The sequence below is a fragment of the Tachysurus vachellii genome, chromosome 4 (genome assembly GCF_030014155.1).
Source record: "Tachysurus vachellii isolate PV-2020 chromosome 4, HZAU_Pvac_v1, whole genome shotgun sequence".
NCBI classification, from domain to species: domain Eukaryota; kingdom Metazoa; phylum Chordata; class Actinopteri; order Siluriformes; family Bagridae; genus Tachysurus; species Tachysurus vachellii.
In genome coordinates this window covers 10,789,358-10,811,313 of record NC_083463.1, presented here as the reverse complement: position 1 = coordinate 10,811,313, position 21,956 = coordinate 10,789,358, and the positions used below count along the sequence as shown (strand labels likewise).

General features: G+C 38.7%; 1 protein-coding gene across 6 annotated transcripts in view; it reads right to left on the bottom strand.

Annotated features, from left to right (window-relative positions):
* Window positions 1–779: 779 nt before the first annotated feature.
* The window catches only part of evi5b (ecotropic viral integration site 5b), a 56,392-nt gene continuing 35,215 nt past the window's right edge, over window positions 780–21,956 (bottom strand). For 5 of the 6 annotated variants that reach the window (XM_060867698.1, XM_060867700.1, XM_060867699.1 and 2 more), the window contains exons 9-20: window positions 21,827–21,924; window positions 21,670–21,730; window positions 21,015–21,068; window positions 19,945–19,977; window positions 19,200–19,349; window positions 18,451–18,582; window positions 18,220–18,360; window positions 17,758–17,916; window positions 15,844–15,990; window positions 15,449–15,544; window positions 8,317–8,412; window positions 780–2,767 (exon numbers count right to left, since the gene is read on the bottom strand). In XM_060867698.1, the coding sequence (XP_060723681.1) occupies window positions 2,501–2,767; window positions 8,317–8,412; window positions 15,449–15,544; window positions 15,844–15,990; window positions 17,758–17,916; window positions 18,220–18,360; window positions 18,451–18,582; window positions 19,200–19,349; window positions 19,945–19,977; window positions 21,015–21,068; window positions 21,670–21,730; window positions 21,827–21,924 (1,434 nt within the window). In that variant the 3' untranslated portion in view covers window positions 780–2,500. The remainder of the gene's footprint in view (window positions 2,768–8,316; window positions 8,413–15,448; window positions 15,545–15,843; window positions 15,991–17,757; window positions 17,917–18,219; window positions 18,361–18,450; window positions 18,583–19,199; window positions 19,350–19,944; window positions 19,978–21,014; window positions 21,069–21,669; window positions 21,731–21,826; window positions 21,925–21,956) is intronic. The other variant, XM_060867703.1, reaches the window with a different exon arrangement.

Genomic DNA, 21,956 nt, shown 5'->3' with positions numbered 1-21,956 from the left:
TACTACATGATCAAACATCTACTTACCATTCCTAACTAAATAAAGTGCAGTGGTATAAAAAGATTAAAAGACTAGTATAGGTAAAAAATGTAATGACATCACATGACCCTGACACTGATTATTTTCCTGTAACAGCATAACCTGTTGTTTTTTCTTCTCTACACGAGACAAGCACAAAATGAGCTTTGTTTTTAAATATAATAGAAAATTGTTGGTTTTAGTTCTTTAGCCATTATGAACAATGCTTACATTATGTGTACAGTTCTTTATAGAATGTCTTTGGGGAACCAACATAACATTCAAGTGTGCAGTAAAAGGGTTTATTGTGGCCCCTTTCGCTGTAACGTGATTTTTCAGCACTATTTCAGTTTCAAAGCCTGGAAAGTCATTTTTAGACAGATGTATTCCTTGAAGGTTTAAACACCTTACTGTATCACAACTATTTGAATAACAAATCTACCAGTCAAAACGTGACTCATTTCATAATCTTCATATTAGCAGCTGGCTATTTTGAGGTTGCTAACTAGTTTATGGTTATTAGTATATTCTGCTGTCAGGGTGAAAACCATGAGCTACTGATCAACAGCTTTAGAGATTACAGAATTAGGATGATACAGTGATCATTAATTTGTAATTCCTATAACACCATCTAGTATAATACGAATGATTTCAGAACTCATTTTCCAGTTTCATTCTGGTGTACTGTAATGTGTTTCAGCGTATCTTGAATAAAGGTTGTTGGTACTAGTAAAATTGGTCACAATATAGACATAAAAGGATTACCAGAATTATCTGTTTATTGCATGAATAAAAAGAAAAACCACTAGTGCAAGCAGCAACATGACAACTCACCACATGCAAAAAAAAACACAGATTGTACAACTATATCAAAGCACAAAAGGTCTTGAGAACCAAAGCAAGGGTTGTAAGTTTTTAAAGCAAAGTGCTACAAGGAGGAGGTGAGGTTTTGAACATGGTGTGGATGGATAAGCCTGTGGTCAAGTTAAAATAAAATAAAAAGAAAACATAGGGGACATTAGTGTTATGGCAGGAACTTGGAAATCTGATTGAGTCTTCAACAGGAGTAGCAGCAGAGCAATTCCTAAGATGAAGGGGAAAGTACAGCAAAGTAGCTATACGGTAACTAGGTGGCACTTTATTATACAGAACACTGGTCTATTTTGCCCTGGCTGGGGAACAGTTTTTTAAGGAACCAAAAAAATTCTATATACACACTTGAGAATTTCATTATACACAATCACTATTAAAAAGGGCCTGAAATGGAGGTCATAACACAAACCACACACTACATTTCTGTAACTGACAGTAAATCCAGCATTAACTACTGGCATCTGTAATCCCAAGTGCTAGAGCAGAGACCCAAATCGACCGTCAGTGTCAGACACGTCTGGAGCTCTCTGTATGTTCTGTGCAAAGGTGCAACAAAATGTGCTGAACATGAATGTGTCATGTGTCAAAAACAGAAACTCACTATGATGACTTCAGAGTCTGCTTGCTACTTGGTTTTTGTGAAACTACTCTAAAATGTGGTACGTGCTCTTTTTAAACATGCTGTAAAAAAACGTGATAAAGACATCGATAACGTCTTTCCAGGCAAAAGAACGAAGAAAGTGTGATACACAGAGTATGAACCATGGTATAAATCAAGACTTGGATACAGTACAGTGAGAACATTGAAATAAGCACGGTGTTGCATTCAAACATCTCCCAAAAGCATTGATCATGTCCCTTTCCACTGAATTGTACACTGTACATCCAGGATATGAAATTTATTACATACATACATACATATTTTCAAGTCAAAAGAATGGAGATGCAAAACAAGTGGAGATCCAAGTGAGATCTTTGATAAGCTGCTTTTTACATAAAGTCAAAGGCCATTAGACGTACTTCATGCTATGATTAAAAAAATAGTTATTGTTGTTGGTTGATATGACACTAATCCATGTTTATTTGCGGTTTGGTTATCTGAGCAATAGTGTTCCTAAACCTATATTGTATCCCTTAATGTGTCAGACACCCACGAATGCACACCGTGGGATTTTGATTATTCTGTAAGAAAAAAAATAATGATAAAAGTTAAAATTAGAAGAATGACGTTTTATCATAAAGCATAAAATACTATACCACTCAAATCTGTTCATCTCTGGTAGCATGGTGTAAAAGAGTCTGTACAGTCTTAGGGACTTTCAGTATTTGCTCCAGTCCAGTATGGCTTTAAAGAGCACAACAAGCCACTGAATTTCTTGCCAAATTTCAAAGACAAGTTCAGTAATATAAACATCTGGCTCATTTTGGCAAAAACAAAATGAATAAGGCAGATGTGAATAAAAATCCTGATTCTCGGTTTGTACAGAAGATTTCAGAATTTCTAGTACAGAAGCAGATGGCAGTTTCAGATCTGGATGCGACGATGAACTCTCAAGTGCGACTTCCCCTGAGGCTGCAGTCTGGTGTGTGTGTGTGGTAGTGTTGGTGGTCACACAGTGGTGCTCTTATGGCTGCTGTTGGAGGGCACCGTGAGCCTAAGACTCTCTCCGTCCTCATCGGCCTCGCTGTCTGTGTCTCCCAGCTGAGGGCGGAGTGTGATGCGGCTGCCACCTCGACAGGGGTTCATGCTAAGCGGTAGCTTCACACCGTCTTCGTCCGAGGACTCGTCGTCCCTTCTGTAGTGATTGACGATGTGGATCCTATCAAAATTGGTGCAGTCGGGTAATCCCCTCCTCTGCCCTTTTAAACAGCGGATCTGTGAACAAACCGTACACACATCAGAACTCTCAGTAGACCAGTGAAGAACACAACGTCTTCATCATGCAAAACATGTATGTAAATACCAGAATGTTTTATCTCATGAGCGTGAAAAGGTGGAAAACATCTTGAGCATGCATGTCATCTGAAACACAAATTTCCACTTTTCAGAAAAAGTATCTATAACCCTAACTCATTTTTTGCAGAAGGAAGGACATGAGTTACAACACATTTACATTCCACATACAACTGAGGAGTGGAGAGATTTAGGACCTAACACTCAAGGGCTCATCAGTGGCAGCTTGGTGTAGCTAAGATTTAAAAACTCACAACCTTCCAAACATCAGTTCAATGCTTAAACCTCTGAGTCTTTACCACTTCTCCCTAAACCTACGTTTCCCCAATCTAGGAATCGAAACCTGGCCTTCCACATGGCTACTGATCACACCCTTTGCCTGAGGACCCTATTAATTAGATATGTGAAGCAGATCATGCATAGTGATGAAGGTGGGTGGCTCTGACACTCATCCATAATCCTTTATCTTAGCTTGTATTAGTAATGGGCGATATAAACGATACAAAATTGGCCTGCGATAAAGATTTTAATTCTATTGCACTATTCTATTTTAATTCTATCGCGATAATGCATGTTGATGACGCAATCTACCCGCGAAATTTAGAGCCAGGAGCTGCAGCTGGCTGCAACGAATCATCATATTCGTCATCTTGAATAAACATGGCTGAAAGCGTCAGCGAAACAGAGGAGCTCATGAAAAAGACCGGTGCAACATCTATTATTTGGACTTGGTTCGGATTTAAGCCGTCCGACGAGCAGCAGAAAAATATACTCTGTAGAGTGTGTGGGGCAAAAGTTAAGATCTAACAGCTAAGAGCTAATTCAAAGTGTCCGTTCCTTTATTAACAAGACACCAGTTTTAATTTCATTAGGAGAACAAAATGTTTAAAACCAAATGCGTTACCTCGGCTGCAGGTTTGAAATATGTTTTTATTTAAAGTATCTGTGCATTTACACAAAATAATTTTCTTTGCCTAATTAATACTGGAAGTATTTTCAGTACAGTGTATGTTCCTTAACTAAAAAGACACCAGTTTTTCTGTTCTCTGCAACTTGGGTGGCATTTAAGAACCAAGGACTTAAACTAAGTATAGTGCCTTTTAGAAGGAAAGACTTATTTATCTGCAACATTTTGTTGTATAATTACAGTTTTGCTTTTGTACAATAAATGTTCTCAAAACGACATACGTTTCTTTATTTCTTAAAAAAAAAATACATTTAGCAGTTTGGCTTTCCTAAGGGTCTGTGTAACCTGTTCTGAAATGGCTCTATTATAATTTATATATCGCAATATATCATTATCGCAATATGGATTTTAGGCCATATCGCCCATCCCTAGCTTGTATAATGCTTTGTTTTTCCTCCTTCAGAGTACAGAATATGCTCGACTTCATAACGCACACTTTTATTAACAAGAGACACTGTTGTAAAGGCTAATATGTTTGTTTTACACAACAGCTCTGTTAAATGCTCAATTCTACGTTTTCTGTGACGAGTTTTTGAAGGGAGTCTCTAGTGTCAGAGCTCAGTAACAGTCAGAGGTAAAGCACTAACCCTTCTTCCTTATTAACTTCAAGGCAGAGAAAAGACATGCCGGGACATGTGTGACTGTCTGCAGCCACTCGACTGTAAATTATAAGAGGAATTAACGAGTTCTCTACTACATTAAATGTAAAAAGAATTGACTAAAAAGTATGCTTTTTATGTAATGTAAGCGGAATACATTTCTTCTTGTGTTTATTTGAGGTACACTGCACAATTGTTTCCTCAGATATCACTGTGACTCGAATTAGTCATAGTGATGCTTTTCAAGACATGGTTTTTCTACAACAATGAATAAACACCCTTCAGTTCATATACTGTTATTTGGTGGTTGTGGTGGTGGTGGTGATGGTGGTGGTGGGGGGTCCTAGGCACAATAACAAATGACTTTTGACATCATTTCATATCACAGTAATCAGAGGCAGGTTTAGAGATTTGCTGGCATCTGTTTCCTGTAAAAAGGGTTGCTTTTGTAGTAAACGTATACATCGGCTGTTTAAATGCATCACATAAACTACTACAGTATTTCTAGTGTTGCTGCAAGTAATCCTAAAGCAGATTTTGTGTACATGGAAAATTACGTATACATACACACGCGCGCACACACACACGCTATATATATGCAGCTCATAATATACACAGCCTCAGTCCATTTATGCTCTGAGAAGGAAGTGGCTTGATTCTGTAGCGCTCAATACAGAACCGCAAGACTCAATAACATGTCCTGCTCTTCTTATCTGCTGCAAACGGTAGCAGAAATTCCAAAAACAACAATAATAATAATAATAGCATCCAACACAGGGCTCAATGTAAATGAAATGCATGCATAGCTAAAGAAATAAATAAATAAAGGAAATAAAGCAAGATAACTGACGGAAGTGTGGGTTTGGATTTTCGGTGAGGTGTAATTCACAGGTACTTAAAATACACACACACAGACACGCACACTTACCTGAAACACACTGCATCACCAAGACAGACATGTGGGAAGAGAGGTATTCATGGGTATTTCAAAGCAACCGCAACACCTCATGTGTGACCTCATACTCATTAAACTACATGCAATTACATTTTTCATACATTACATTTTTCAACTTAATGATAAAGAAAAAGAGAAACTGAAAGAGAGAAAGAGAGAAAGAGAGAGAAAGAGAGAGATAGAGAGAGAGAGAGAGAGAGAGAGAGAGAGAGGATGAACAAGCCGGAAACCAGCAGCAAGACACTTGATGCCTGACAGCGGTGGTGTTGAGAGTTTGATGAGTGTATAGAGTTTCACTCTGTGCAAATATGGTTGATAGGAAACCTCGCACCCTTTAGCAATTACGTGATTTAAATAGCAACCAGTAGAGAGCTTTTGGTGCTTTGTACCTTTAATAACACCACTTTCTGTACTGAACTTCATTACCTACAAGCAACTTTCAAAAGCTGTATTAGGTAATATGAACACAAGCTGCTTTCATGTCTAAAACCGATTAACCGACCACAAAAAAATAAATAAATAAATAATAATAATAAAATCTCTATTGTATTTTACTCAGATCTTCATTAGACACCTTATAACAGGGTATTATAATACTCCGATAACATGGGTGAAATCATTTCTAGCACACAACAGACCGAAATCATTTTCACACTGCTGCTGTCTTTAGTTGGTGTAAATAAGATTGAGATACAGTGTGTTCACAATGTCAGGGTGCATTCAGAGGAAGGAAGGTTTCAAGCTGAATGCAGTCTACTGAGGTTCCTTCCTTTAGTGATTTTTGTGAGCACAGTATATTAATTCTTCACTGTCCTACATGACCTATAATCCAGTCCCAATAAAAAAATGGGGGACCAAAAAAAGGAAGCGATTTATTGACAGAAATCATTTTTTTTTTTTTTAGAACCTGGCCTAGTCACAACACGTACACTATTCTCCATCTCCTCTAAAAAAATAAATAAATAAATAAAAAAAACCTGGCGAAGTAGTGACATATTGCTACCTTTGAAGCCTGTCTCAAACGTTTAGAGATACAAGTCAGGTGTTTAATAAAGAAGTCTGTGTAGTTCGGAAAGGACTTGAGGCAGCTGCCTCTCTTGAAAGCTTTACTATACATACTTCTATACTTTTTTTTTTCTGGTTGAAAAAGAAACAACCATAATCCATATTTTAATCGTTCTTCACTTTCTAACCTCCTCACCACAAACAACACATCAGCCGTGATAGCTGAGGAATAAAGCCGCAAAGTGCACAGAGCTGAAGCAGCAGTGGAGAAGAAGAGGAAACAAGTAGCTTTCCGGACTAAAGCAACCTTCTGCACTTTGTTGATAGGGATTTGAGAAGAACCGTCTGAATGGTTTATTGTGCTGCAGTTTAGCCACAAGCCACCAACCTTTTGTTTTTCAAGAAGAGGGTGAAAATCTGACTGCATCCTCACAAAGTAAATCAATGACGCAGTTTCTGTTTTCTGTTCTCCACTGACCTTACTCGTATCTACGGCTGTAGACTTTTCAATTACGCCTACTTGAATCTGTTTCTTAGAGGCTGAAAGAAAATAAATGACTAAATGAAGAATAAATGCTGTGCTCTCTAAACCCATTTTGCACACAAATCCAGTAGTTAAATGAGTCACACATCTTGGGCCAAGGTTTAACACAACACACACGTTCAAAACTGAAGCACTTAAAAACAACATGCTGAGGTTGCTGAGATGTGCAAACACACCTAGAGGCGAGAAAGATAAAGATTCATAGATGCAACTTGACTCTTTTGTTGGTGCACAGATCTATCAGAAGAAAAAAAAAGATCCGATACAAGCTGAAGCATGACATCTTACAAACAAACAAACGAATGAAATTTTCTGGCCACACGTACAATACAAAATATATACAAACATACAAAATCTTATTGTATCTGCTCGTCCTGCTCGACAGAGAACTCTTGAGCAAGTGTTTTCAGCTTCTAAATAATTTGTTCAGGGCAAAGCAAATTACCAGGTACGTTTTGTTATAAAATATTTACTGCTCTTGTTGAAATCGTGGCCGCCTTCTTTAAGGTTTTAAAAGTAAAAATTGGTAAGCGATGCCACACAGACCTCGCTCTGTAGGAGGAACAGCGTACTTTCTATCACTTGTCAATCACAGTGACTTGGCAGTTGTGGGTGTCTCAGAGCTTATGCATGTGGCAGAGGCATGTCGCACTTTTCTTAGAGTGCGTTAAGTTGCCCTGTGATGCTGTCTTCAGGTGTCTAAGGGAATGCATGTGATAATTATATCCTCATTAATGACCAATGCTTTTACATCACTAGCATTAAGGCGATTGTGTTTTTTTTTTTAAGAATCATGCGCACAATGAAAGATGGTAAATAAAATAAAACCACTTGGTGCCGTAAGATTCAAGCTTTGAGACCCCCTGAAGACAAAAAACGATAAATGCCTTGTATAATCTTTGCCGAGAACGATTGTTCAACGTTGACAAAACTCAGAATCATGACAAATCAAATATAAGGACTGAAAAAGGTCCAAAAGATGTTAATTGTAGCCAAAATGCAAACGAAATGTACGTATAAAACCCAGAATTGAAGCGAGGGGCGTGTGCGGGCAAATTTAACTGCCATAAGCGCAGGAAACAGCATTTTGCAGGGCGTAGTTAACACTTCTAAACACCACTGCTAGAGGAGCTCTCCAATTTGTTCAAAGTGTTCACAAAGCTTAGGAAAAAATAAAAAACAAAACCACACATGAAGCTGGCAGATCAAAAAACAAACAGTTTGAAAAAGAAAAAAAAAAAAGATGCAAGGTTTACAAAGTAATACACATGAGACACCACAGACTTTAGGGCCGAAATGTTAATGCATATCAGCGGGTTTGGTGAATTCTCTTTATTAAATCTGTGCAAAAAAATGAAAAATGTTGTGTATAGTGATGGCTGAGAGCAACCTGAACCTCACCTCATCTTTGAGCTCCGCTATCTGGTCTTTGAGGTCTCGGATGTACTGGCTGGAGTCTGTGTTGTTCAGTTGTCCCTGTACTTTCCCTTCTTCTTTCTGGAGAGGGTTCAGAGGGAAAAAAAACATTGATTCAGTCCCAACACCAGGAGCATCAGTTACATCTCTTGTAAAGGACAACATGTATACTGTCACACGATTTAGCTTAAAGAGCAACATGTGCCCATTTTCCCAATCAAGTCTTATTTGGGATAATGCACTGAAATATAAAGTTGTGATTTATATGTGATATAAAGTTGGGCTCTTTTTGCTCTTTGATTTACTGACTACTGAAATAAATACATTTTACATAACTCATGTCAGTCACTAATGTTTTAACCAAAACTAAAATGAAATAAATTGGCTGTAAAATAAATCAATAAGCTAACAAGGCAAACTCTATCCACATTTCATTCGTGTCAATTTGACACCTCAAATGCTCCACAGTGTAACATATGACTTTAGACCACAGCTTTCTAATCTTGAGATTCATTTGCAGATATTACAAAAAAACATTATTTTATAAGAAGCTGCCAAAGTTTCACTACAAATTTCCATTTAAAAGTGAAAATCTGTGGTGCGTTCACTTGTAAGTGAGGTAGGTAGGAGTGCAGAAGCAGGAAGCGTGAAGCTCAGCTAGCATGGCGTTTATGCATCATGCTGGTCGACATGCTGAGCGAGTTTATTTTGCTCCTCATGCCTTGGGGAAACGCCTAGCTGTGGTGTTAAACTGCCGCACGTGCTGTTTATATTCCACACATCTGCAAAACCTCACAAACAAACTGGATTCTTCCAGCAGTGTTTTTTGCCACATAGAAAAAAATATAAAAAAGAGGCAAAGGGTAAAAAGGGGAAGAGGAACACAAAGGGGTTGAGGTAGGGGCATAAGATCTAGCAGATCTACAACACACACACACACAAAACCCTGCAGTAGGGACGTCTATTTTCAAGCCCTGCGGTCTACACTAAAGGCAAGGCTTACTGGCTTCTGATTGGCTGGAACTGACGAGGGATCTGAAGCGCCACTGCTCCAGGAATCTGTGTTTTTCTTGAGGTTTGTCTCACCCACCCCAGGTGCCAATGATAAGGAAGAGGCAGTTAGCAGACTTCCTTACACTCAGCTGCGTAAAATCAGCAGGTGGCAGGCTGCGGCCAGGGACGTCAAACGGCTCTAAATAATGGCTTCCTTGCTTAAGCACCCCCAAAAACACAACCATTGAGGCCGTTGTTAAAAACGTTAAAAACTAGAAAACAATTTTGGAGTCTCAACCTGACACATGCCAGAAGGTTTTAGCGAGGTCACTGCACTGTTAGGGAACTTTAACATCAACGCACGTGAAGTCTGAGAATGTACCGGATTTCAGAGCCGTCTCTTCATCCTTGAATGACTCTGTGAAATATATTACGATAAAATATTATGATGACGACTAAATATACACAAACCTGTAGAGTCTCGCAGTTCGGCACATGAACGCATGGCTCCGTAAGCTATTCCGCCTTGAGGCAGCGCAACAGAACTTTTTCACAATTCTGTATTATGACCGTGGAAGTGGAACAAGTAGCATTTCAAAGCTTTCACGTGTATATTTAAACAAATGCAATAATTAGAGCATATAAGCACAAAATGCTCAAATAATTAAAGCAAACATTCGTACTAGAGCTTTTTCACTCGTTTCTTATTGGTGAGTTTACTGGAAAGAAATGGTTTTGTGTTATTCACTGGAATGAGCATTTAAAAGGCATCACATACGGTACTATTTATGCCTTTGTATTCTTAACAGAGAAATGTAAATAAGGTCTATTGGGTAATTCTGCCCATTGAGTTTAAGCTCATTTTGCAGACAAACAGACCTCCAACAATGACTGATAATTAACAACTAGGAACTTAGCAGCTGAGATATACAACAGCATTTAGTAAAATGCATGCTCTCTACACACTTGACTGCACAAAACTTAAGCAATAATTATTCATCTTGTAGTGTATGGGTATGATGAGGTGATAGACATTAAAATAAAAACAAGAGCATGGGAACTGACACACTCACTTCAATGCTCATATGGAAATAACAGGTATGACAAAGATAAGATAGCTAAAGACAGAGAAATGTAATCAACATCTTCGATGTGGTGCAAAATAGTTGAGTACACCTGAAGTGTCAGCATCACTACTTCATAAATCGTAAGAATGTAAACCATTTTATACCAGATTACTGTTGAATTCTTGAAACTGATGGGTCTTTATTTTGTCACATGTACATGACAGCAGAGTGAAAATCTTTCTTCACATATCTCAGCTTTGAAAGTCAGTAAGAGTGCAGCATCAGACATTATACAGCGCCCATGGAGCAGAGAGGGTTAAGATTCTTGCTCAAGGGCCCAACAGTGGCAGCTTAGCAGGGCTTGAACCCTGATCCTCCAATCAACAACCCAGAGCCTTAACCATTTAAGCCACCACTGCCCTGTTGATAACTGCTACAATGTAAGAGATAACAGGAATTAAAACTATTCAACATTGTGGAATTTCTACAATTAAATGTATTGTTCTACATCAAACAACATCCCTGCAGTATAAGAACAATATAAGATACCAATACAAAATTCCCCAAATTGTCTTGACTGGGCCCACAATGATCCGCCAGCCTAACATCTGACTGCATGATTGTGGGATCTGGTAGCCTTATGGACTACCAATCGGAAGGTTGTGAGTTTACATTTACATTTATGGCATTTAGCAGACACTCTTATCCAGAGTGAATTACATTTGATTTCAAATTATACAACGGAGCAACTGAGGGTTAAGAGCCTTGCTCAGGGGCCCAGCCTGGTAGACCTGGGATTCGCACTAATGACCTTCTGATCAGTTATCCAATGCCTTTACCACTAGGCTACCCCCCCCCACCCCCCCACATCCCAGGTCCACCAAGCTGCCACTATGGGACCCCTGAGCAAGGCCTTATTAATAATACTCCAAGTATAACTATATTTTAATATCCTGTTTTCAAAACTAACTGCAGTATTACAGTAACGCTATGCAGTTTTGCTGAAAGGGAATAAGAACAGCAGCAAGAATTGCTCCCAAACGTGTGGGAAAAACCCTGCTTATTTATCTGATCACGTATGCAAGATTTAGTCCAATGATAGCTTCTCTAAACCAGCGTTTCTCACAGTAGTGTGTGGTGAGTCTCAGTAAAGGGCCATGATTTTTGTTTTCTTTCTAAGTTATAGTTGCAATCACAACCCACAGTTTAGTTGAGTTTTTTAAAGTTACAAACAAAAGGGAAGTGTCCCTTGAATCAAATGAGTTTAATACAAACCTCAACACCGAGTCCATCTATAAATAATTACAAAGAAGTCCTAATGTGTTCTGTGAGTACAAAAATCCAAAAACAAAAATCTCCTTTGCACCAATAAAAAGCCTGAATATTATTGCACACATTTACATAAGATTAAATGACATGTCCCGGGGTATAAAAGTCTGAGAACTGCTGCTGTAGAGAGTTGTTTGAGACAGTGAGTGGCATTCTGTGGGGATGAGGAGGCGTTACTGAGAAAGATGGACAGCTGAAGCAAACTAAATAGGAGTCGTGGTTTCTACATAATATCTAACATCTTACTAATGTTCTAATAGCATATATACAATACATAGAAACAGAGCAGATCTGCGTTCTCTCTTAATTAGGCATTTGTAGTTTAACTGGTGAATCCTACTTTATTATTTGTTTAATTTCAGTTTAGTTACAATCCAGACGTTCTGAGAAAGGCTTTAATCTTTCTTTACCTGTCACCAGTGATGGTACTTTTTTGATAATCGTATTTAGATTTGGGGAAAACCCAGAGTAAAGTACTGTTTATTCTGAATCTCCTCTGCTGTCATAGAAACAAGCAACACCTTTAAGGGCCATCGAAAAAAGCCACAGATTGTGTACGTGTTTCTTGCCACAGAGGGTATATGCACTGGATCTTCTTTTTAAATATTCAGTGTTAAAAGAAGCTTTATGCTGCAGTAACGCTTGCTGCCCATTGAGATATTGTAGCTCTACATTTTATTCCACAGTGTGCTGCTAAATCTCTGTCTTATGTTAAAATATGGATGCAAAACAGCGAAGTACAAAGTCAGCTTTGATTCCAGCTCAGTCAGTATCAGAACCTGATCGGAAGTGGTTTCACATATGGTAATGAAGATAGCTGAGCTGTGGTCTAAGAACGGCCATGCAAAAGCAGCAAGTTTACACTACAGCAAGAAAGGTGACAAAAAAAAAAAAGAAACAAAAAAAAAAGTGTTAACTTCAGGCAACAGTGATGCTTATTACAAAATGGCAAAACCAGCACACGACACTGCTTTTGGTTGACAGTGTAGAGCACTACCTGAGAAAGTTTTAACGACAGATTTATGGGGAAAAAAAAAAGTCTCAGCGCAGAGAATAATTCTCAAATTGAACCAAACCATTGGAACCAGAAAATAGTTTGAACACCACAAGAAGGATGAAGAAACACCTCAACTACCTGTCACATGTTGTGTTGGTGTGCCAGACATGTAGGCATAGTCTGAAGCAAATCTTTCCAGACAGAGTGAAACCTCTGAGGTGACTCATAAACTCTGCACAGATAACCTGAGCATGTATCAGTCGGTAGTAGTTTCCAGTGGTGGTATATGTGGCCTAAATGTGGGTGAAGTGGCAAGAGAACAAGCTGAATGAGTGTTGTGGCTTTAAATAATATCCAGGTCTAGGTTGTGTGACAGTAAAGAAACTCACTTCATAACTACACTTCACTCTATGAACCAATCCTTTAACTGCCTAAAATATTTACTTGCTTCTCAGCATCAAAACCGTATATGGCATGTATACTGTAGGAGTTTAACCAAAAAGTGTAGTCACAGAGGACACCAGATGCTTGGGCAGTGTGTCTCTCTTTCTCCTATTAAATCCATACACTCTGTGCAAGGCCTATTAGTAGACTTACCAGATTTGGTAAACCATAGGCTTATCCGCACCACTGTGAATGCTTAAAACTGTGGCTAACCAAAACCACAGAGCCACACCTCAAGTTCAGAAACAGGATGGCAGTTCAGCAAAACCTGCCTCTGAGCAAACATGAGCTGTGTCAGGACATTAAAACATTCATAAACCCTCATCTGTGATGTGGGGACGATGAAAAAATAACCTCATGCTGTCACTCATTCTCATCACCGTTTGACTAATACTGATACTACGTCTTCTTTACAAATTTTAATGGCAGAAGAGATTGATCACATAAATCACAAAGTCTTGCAATAAATTATGTTAGTCTCTCAGTAAACTCTCCACAGGGGACTGTTTAATCATATTCATGTTCTTTTATTACTATGTTCCTGTACCTATACCGTCATAACACTTGTCTCACGGCCCTGGTCTCAAGTTTAGAAATAACTTGTGAATGTACCTTCAAACAATTATAAATATTTGGTGAGCATCAGTTTGTGACGCTATGAATTTTAACCTTCGAACTAGATTTGCTGTATCAATTAGAGGGGTGAGCCGGCGTATTTGTAACTTTCTTTCATTTGAGTTATTGCTCAAAGATGACTTGAAATACAGACTTACTACATAACACTATGTACAGTACATGCACTTCTGTTTGTCATCTAACAACTTCCCCATATCTTGTGTGACAGAAGAATGTCAGAAAGAATCAAAGGAAAGGCGTAAAAGACAGTAGTGAGACCAGCTCTGCTGTGTGTATGGTTAGAGACCGTAACAGTGAGGAAAAGACATGAGGCAGAGATGGAGGTTGAGGTTCTCTTTAGGAGTGACGAGGATAGACAGGATTAGGAACGAGCACATCAGAGGGACAGCTGAGGTTGGCTGTTTTGGGGACAAGGTCAGAGAGGATAGATTGAGATGGTTTGGACATGTACAGAGGAGGGAGATGGTTATATTGGTAGAAGGATGCTGGAGATGGAGCTGCCAGGTACAGTAAGAGGTCAAGAGGGTAAAGGGGATGTGAATGCTTTTAGATGCTATTTAGATGCTAATGCTATTAGAATAACGAATATCGGTTTTACATATTTCTGAAAGTAGAGGAAGAATAAGCTTCTCCATATCATCAGTGAGCGCTGTACATTTTCACCAAAACCAAAGAGTGATACGACTTTTACATATTTCTACATACATACATACATACATACATACATGTCACTGCATGAGTCAATCATAATACCACTAAAAAACTTAATAATAAGAATTTAGAAAATTATCAAATATTTACCCAAGATCATATGTGGAAAAGCGCGAATGACGGCATCCATTTCATTTTTGTGGGTTTCCTTTTTTTTTAATATATGAAAGAAATCTGATCATTCTATTGTTTGACTATAACCACGATTAAAAAATAAAGCTAACATTAATGCTACAGCAATGCATACTTATGTGGGTGGAAATTAGGTAGAAAACAAGCTTTTAAAGAAAACCAGCATAATACAAATGTGCAATCTCTCCTACCATTTGGTTTTATGCCAAATTAAGAGTGAAACTTGCCATTTATGCCACAGCACTATGGCGTTCTCCATGCTGATTGGTCAGAAGTTGTTAATTCATTTTTTAATAACAGCAGTTCTGACAAGAGTGATACATACAGATACATATTTCTATTCATTTCTAAGCTTAATTTTTGTTATGGTGAACGTTTTCACGAGTTTCATGTTTATGAAAGGAATCTCTATTGTCATAGGAATCTCTATTGTCTCTATTGCTTTACGGTTTCTCAGTAAAATGGCGTGCTGTTGGGTGCCGTTTTTTTTTTTTGCCTGGCTGTTTTTCATTTTTTTAACGTATTCAGAGATGCTGATGATAGGATGAATAAGGAAGGTCAGTGGTAACTGGAACCAACTTGCATAAGACTTTCCGCCTGTTTAAAATTGAAATGTTTGATGTTTATATAGGACGTTAATAAATGTACAATTTTAATCAGTGAAAAAAATGCTGTGGTATTAAAGGAATAAAACAAGGATATGCGGATCAGGATGCGTTATTGGAAAATCATCCACTTCAGGGTTCTAACATGATCGCAATATGCACACAACTATCTCAATGAGACGAGCTGCAACGGTAGGATTTACCTGAATCTCCAATTCAGAGATCTGCTGCTGGAGCTCAGCCATGGCAGCCATGTTATCGGCCTCTCTTAATCTGACTGCCATCACCTCCTCTTTATTCTGATAGGGACAGAGAGAAAGAGAGAATGAGAGGTGGGGGGTGGGGGCTTGGTGGTTATCTTTCTGTTACAGGAGCTGAAAACAGAACCCTCTAGTTCCTCTTTACATGACTGGATTTGCTGATTGTGACCGGGGATAAGATCACTAACACCAGTGATGAAATAGCGTGACTTTTTGCAAAATTCTGATGACTAGGTTCAAGCTTTGCAGAAAAATGTAAGTTTCACTAAGCTTAGCATTTTTTTATAATCAAGATTTCCACAGTCTATCAGATGGTGTGAAGGATCAAGCATCCTTACCTTACACTCAATCTCTGCCTGCTTGCGTTTGGACTCTTGCAGCTCTGAGTGCAGCAGTTTATTCTGTGTGCTCAAAATCTGCAGACGTTCATGCAAACTGCGCATCTCTTGTTCAGCTCGCCGCAACTGGTTGCTATGGATTTGGTTCTGTAGGTAAACAGCACATAAAGAATGAAAGTTTAGACTTTAGTGTGTCCCTCTCGTTTTCCCCCCATTCAGTCTTATTTCACGAAAAGCAGACCTACAAGCTGAAAGCAAACTGCAAAGAGAGAAGGTTTAGATGCAGGTTAAAAGTTTACATATAAAACACAGCACAGTACTGAATGAAGATAAAGCCCTAGAGCTGTTAAAGCCATAAGGAAAATGTTCACAGCGCATACTCATAACAGAAATTTGGATTTGCTCTTTTTAATTAAACGTTGTTGATTCAGCTGATTGTAGGGTTGTTTTTATTGTTTTTATGTCATACTACTCTTTATTTGTTTTGTTTTTTTTCATTTTTAAATAAAGTAATATTTTAAATAAAGAAATATTTTATCATTTTATTTCTAGAAAACCATTCTGACTGAGGCTTTAATAGTCCTGACATGTCAAAGTGCTTTAACTTTCTGCAAAGCGATCAATATTGGCAAGCAGGTAACATCACTGTCCATAAATAGAGATATACCAAAAAAAGAATCGGCGCGTTCTTCTGCAACAGGAAAAAGTGAATCATCACCTACAGAGTCATGACAACATTTCAGTTGCTAGAACAAACCCAAATAGATATATTATATAATATGATAATATATAATTTAATCATAATATTCATATTATATTATTATGATATTATAACAAACCCGAATAGAAATGCAGAACCTACCGACTAGACCATATCGAGACCATTTATAATTAATCACAGCGTACGCCACGTGTTAGATATTAGAATAACGAATATCCGTTACTGTATAAACCATAATATTGTTTCATTTTTTAAATACAGCACATTAACTAAAAAAATCTATTGCTGTAATGTCTGAAATCATAACAGTAAAATCAGAATGTGGTAATTGTTATAAAGAATGAAAATCTAACTCATTTTCTAATCAGAAGTAATCCAGTTACTAGTGCTAACAGAATATCCGGCACGGGCATGAAGTCACTGTGTTTTGAGTACAGAGAAACACAGTGACTTCATATCCGGTGCCGGATATTCTGTTAGCACTAGTAACTGTTCATTTTCCCTAGTTTTTCTGGTGTCCATACACGATCCAGCCGAACCCAGACTACAACCTTCTACAGTCTCACGTCTCTAAAATCACTAATTGTACAGGCTTAGGGATTCGTTTATTTATACTTTTGAGTGAGGAATTGATGAAAGTACCAAAAGGCATTTCACATAAATGTTTACATAAGGCTTAAAACAGACTTTAGAAATCCATTGTAGTCTTTCTTTTCTAAGTATGAGGGAAATGTTGAAATTGCCCAGGGTAACTGCAAAGATGCCACAGATACAGCAGCTAGAGATTAGATTGAACAATGAGTGTGGTTTTCTAAATTTAATCTTGACTTCTGTCGCCCTCTAATGGCCATGTAGTAAAACGTCTAAATTTAGTTCCTGGTAAAAATCCGATCCACACAACTATGATTTAGTTGTGATCTATGATCTAGCCTGTCTACTCTACATAAGCGACACGTCACATGACCACATGACATCACTATAACACCTTGTACTGTGCTCATCTATTAACAGACTTTACCTGTTTAAGACTACTGTACAATACAGATACTATATACTGTCTTTAGAGAGGAACAATGTTTCATTCCTAACAATACATCTCTCTGTGATGAGAGGAATGACAATAAACCATACGTTTGTTGTAAGTTAACTACAGACAAAAATTCCAAAAGAATGAGAGAGAGAGAGAGAGAGACCTGTGTCTCCACTTCCAGGAGTCTCTGCCTGGTCTCCCGAAGCTCTGCTTGGGCCTCTGCCTCTCGTAGTCTAACGCTCATTAACTCATCCTGAAGTTCATTTGCCGAGTTCTTCCGTGGACTGTCCTTCCAGCGTCCAGCAGTCCGTGCCAAGTGCCTCTGCAAAATTAATTGTTCTGTCAAACAGGGTCTCTCCAAAGAAAACAGCCCAATCATTTTCCACTAATTTGTGTGCATGGCAATTTTGAATTCACACATTGCAGAACATTCACACATTGCAGAACAAAAATTTGTTGAACCGTTTCAAACTTAGATACATGAAAATATGATTAACATTTTTCCCGACTTGGAAATTTCCTTGGTATGTGATATGGAAACATAAATGTGTACATTTAACTGAAATTGGGCGTGTCTGTGTACGTGTGTGTGTGTGTGTGTGTGTGTGTGTGTGTGTGTATATACCTGCCAGTGCTCCTCAAGATCTCGGACTTGCTGTCTTAGTTCTTTGAGTCCTGTCAGAGCCTCAGCCTCTCTTATCCTTACAGCAATCAGCTCGTCCTGAAGACGCACCACGTTACTCTCATCTGGCAGTGACGTGTTCCTCTGTAGTACACACGTGTTTACAGATAAATTAAATGCATTGATTTGCATTAATTAATTCGCTTCTGTAAAGAGTACGTTGCTTGTCTTAACCTGCTCAATTTCAAGTATTTTGTCCTGCATTTCTTTGAGGGCGCACTGAGACTCTGCCTCTTTGAGTCGCGCCTGGACCAGCTCTCTCTCCAACTGTAGGATGGACTCTTCAGAGTAGCGACGGTTCCCCTTCTAGAGGTACAGAGATGAAGAGCCCCTGGTTATACGAGAGGTTTTCACTTTACACGATAATTACACACAACTGGATGATATGACAACTATAACCATCTCAACCATGTTCACTGTGTGTTCAGCTGTGAGAAAAGCATCACATGGGAACGGAGTAAGAATATAAGAGACATTTTGGCAAAAAAGACCAGTACTTCACATCCATTCCCAAGTTATAAATAAATAATAAGCTCTAAAACAATGTGAATAAATACACCACTTTAACAGCAGCTCATAAGACTGTGGTATGTAAATAAATGATGAGATAGAATTCTGTGAACACACATGATGTTTAGAGAATCCAGACAACTCACGACAGCAGTGTTATCTGTCAGCTCGTACATATTCAGGAGGCCATTTAGCATAACAGAGTATGCTGATGGTTCCTGTAGCTGAGCTGCTGTGCTAATCTCCTAATCGCTACAACTGGCAGTGCCAGACGGAGTTGCTAGGTAACGCCACAGCATGTTCCAAATGATGCATGATCTAATGCTTTCCTCATTCGTGTATCCTCCCTGAGCAGCAGGCTCAGATGCAGTCCTCCCGTCCAGTAGGGGGTACTGTCTGTGCACATTCCTTACCACAGGCTGCTCCTGCTGCTGGAGCTGTCTGATGGTGCTTTGGGCCTGCTTGAGCTGCGTGCTGACCTCCTCGCTCTGCTGTTTCACTGTGGCCAGCTCCCGCTTGACCAGGTAATTCTCCTCAGCCTCCTGTGCTCGTGTCACCTGACCCTGGTGCAGTCGATCAGGGACAATACACGAGGTGAACCAAGGAGGGAGCAGTGGGGGAAGTTATATTGCATGGCGGAAAAATAAAGCTAGATGTGGAGTCATGCTGTTAGAAACCTATGTACAGGTGATTAATCTGTAAAGGTGATTAAGATTTTTAAACAACTGTTTGGCCATTTGTTTGACAAGTAAGCTTTTTTAATCAAATCACCAAATTTAGGGTCAACACCAAACAGTAACCTGTATTTTCTGAATTGTTAAGATATGCGCAGTTATCATTCAGTTAATAAAACTAAAGTTTGTTGTAATCTCAAACATGCAAAGCTAAAAGAGCTGTAGAAAAGTTCAGGGCGCTGCTTAACTTATCTTTCCCTTTACTTGGACAGGGTCAGTTGATTCCGATGTTGGAAAGTCATGCAATTTGTTTGGCAAAATTCTACAACTGACTCAAAGATTCAGATCCCACCATTGTCCAAGTAAGTGGAAATTGTTTAAAATATTAAAGCTGAAACATTTTTTTTTCCCTCTTTAAAATAGAAGGTAGAGAAAAAGAGAAAGGAGAGAAGAGTGGACGTGAAGAGAGGAGTGTAGGTTATACCTGGATCAATCTATCTGCCAAGGAAGCACTTTCCTACAAAGAGAAAATCCATCAAGAAAGACATAGAGAAAGAAAGACCAAAGGATATCACAACAGATAAAGAAAATAAACAAAAAACAAGAGTGATTTTACACAGAAAACTGTTCTTTTTCCACCCTACATTTAAGGCTGCTGCAAATTAACCAGTTTCTATGAAATAAATTTAAAATAACTAGAGCACATCTCAAACAGCCTGAGTAAAGCAGGGTAGAAATAAAACAGTGTGCATGTAGGGATGAGTGTGAAAGCATGAGAGGTGACGAAGGCAAACTGTGATCTTACAGCAAGCTCAAGTGTCAGGATGAAAACATTGCAAGCAGAAAAAAAAGCAGCAAGAAGCAGAGAATCCTAGATGTGCACGGTGAGTGCCATGCTGTTTCCGAACGATTCATCTATCCAAGCGATTAAATTTAGGTACGGGGAAATCCTTTGAGTAGTTTTGGTCAGGAAACGGGTTAACAAGCATCTCATGCAAGACGTTCGGTGGAACGGGACAGGAGTTGAGGCAAAATGCAGTTCTTCTTTATTTGTGGACCAGCATGAATGATCGGTCACCATTTTCACCATGCGTGACAGAGCGGACACGTGTCAAGGAGCCATTGACCCAGCATGCAACAGTGTGAATGCATGCTGTATTCATGAACCATGTCAAAAACTAGATTGCACACAACCTGCCAGGTTTCCTGTGCAGCCGTACGATTAGTGACACAGACAGAGGAGTCTTACCTGTTTCAGGGAACACAATTACCACAAACCAAAAGCCCCATGTAGCAAATCTTAAATTATTGTCTGTACTGATAACTCTAGGGCAGTCAGTCAGTAGCTACGGTTATTCGCAGATACACAGCCAAGTTAGTACATGTGAGCTCATGTGACGGTCAGCATGACCCATGAGTCGTCAGTGAGAGATGAGGTCGTATGGATACCGATCATGAAAATGATCCTAATCATGACGATGTAACTGAAAGATGTAAAAATGGACTTATGGACAGAGCATGGCTAAACCCTTTAATCTTCCAGCTGTCACTCACTTTCTCCAGGGTGTCTATTCTCTGCTTCAGCAGCCTGTTCTCTGTCCGAAGTCTCTGCAAAAAGAAAAAAAAAGTGTGGTACTGAATCTAGAGTACAGAATATCACAGTGTGTGGTGTTGGACAAATACATAAAGATACTGGAATGAATATTTGATGTGTGACAATGATGGAAACATCAGTAACCTGGCTGCCTGGGAAAAGCAGACTTCTAGATTGTTCTAAAGAATTTCGTGGGGGTTTGTTGCCTAGTCAGTTTCCAGAAAACCAAAACAGAAAACTTTACACTTTTCCAGTAGGATGATCATATTCCACTCTGGTGTCATGTATGAAAAAAATTCTTTTCTTTTCTTTTTCTCCACAATTTTATAAATAATCATTTTTTTTAAATCCATAGCTAATTCTATCTAAAGGTTTCATTATTTAATAAAATATCTATGAAAATGACAAGTCAAAATGACAAGTCAAAAATACAGTGAAGGAAATGCATCAGCCATCATAAAAAAATATGATGAGGCTGATGCATGATGAAATATGTATGTCTGTATGTATACACATGAGTAATCCGAAACAATACAGAGAAAAAAGCACGTATATCAAAAATATGCTTCACAAGCAAATCATTTTTTGTGTCGTTTACAATTTCTGTGGTCTCACCTTTATCTCTACCTGTTCCTCCATTTCCTTAGATTTTATAGTAGTGTACTCCTTCTCTAACCTACAGACATATGAAATGTTTAGCACACACTCAAAAAACACCCAAACGCAGCAATTCTCAGAGATCTCAGATTTCACAAACAAATAGGACACTCACTTTTTCATCTTCTTGGCGTTGTACTTGACCTGATAGGCGGCCTGGATCACTTTGTCTGGTCCGCTGTCCAACTGATGAGGGATGACTTTCTGAAAGTACTAGAGGACAACAAAATTTTATTTTTCAGATA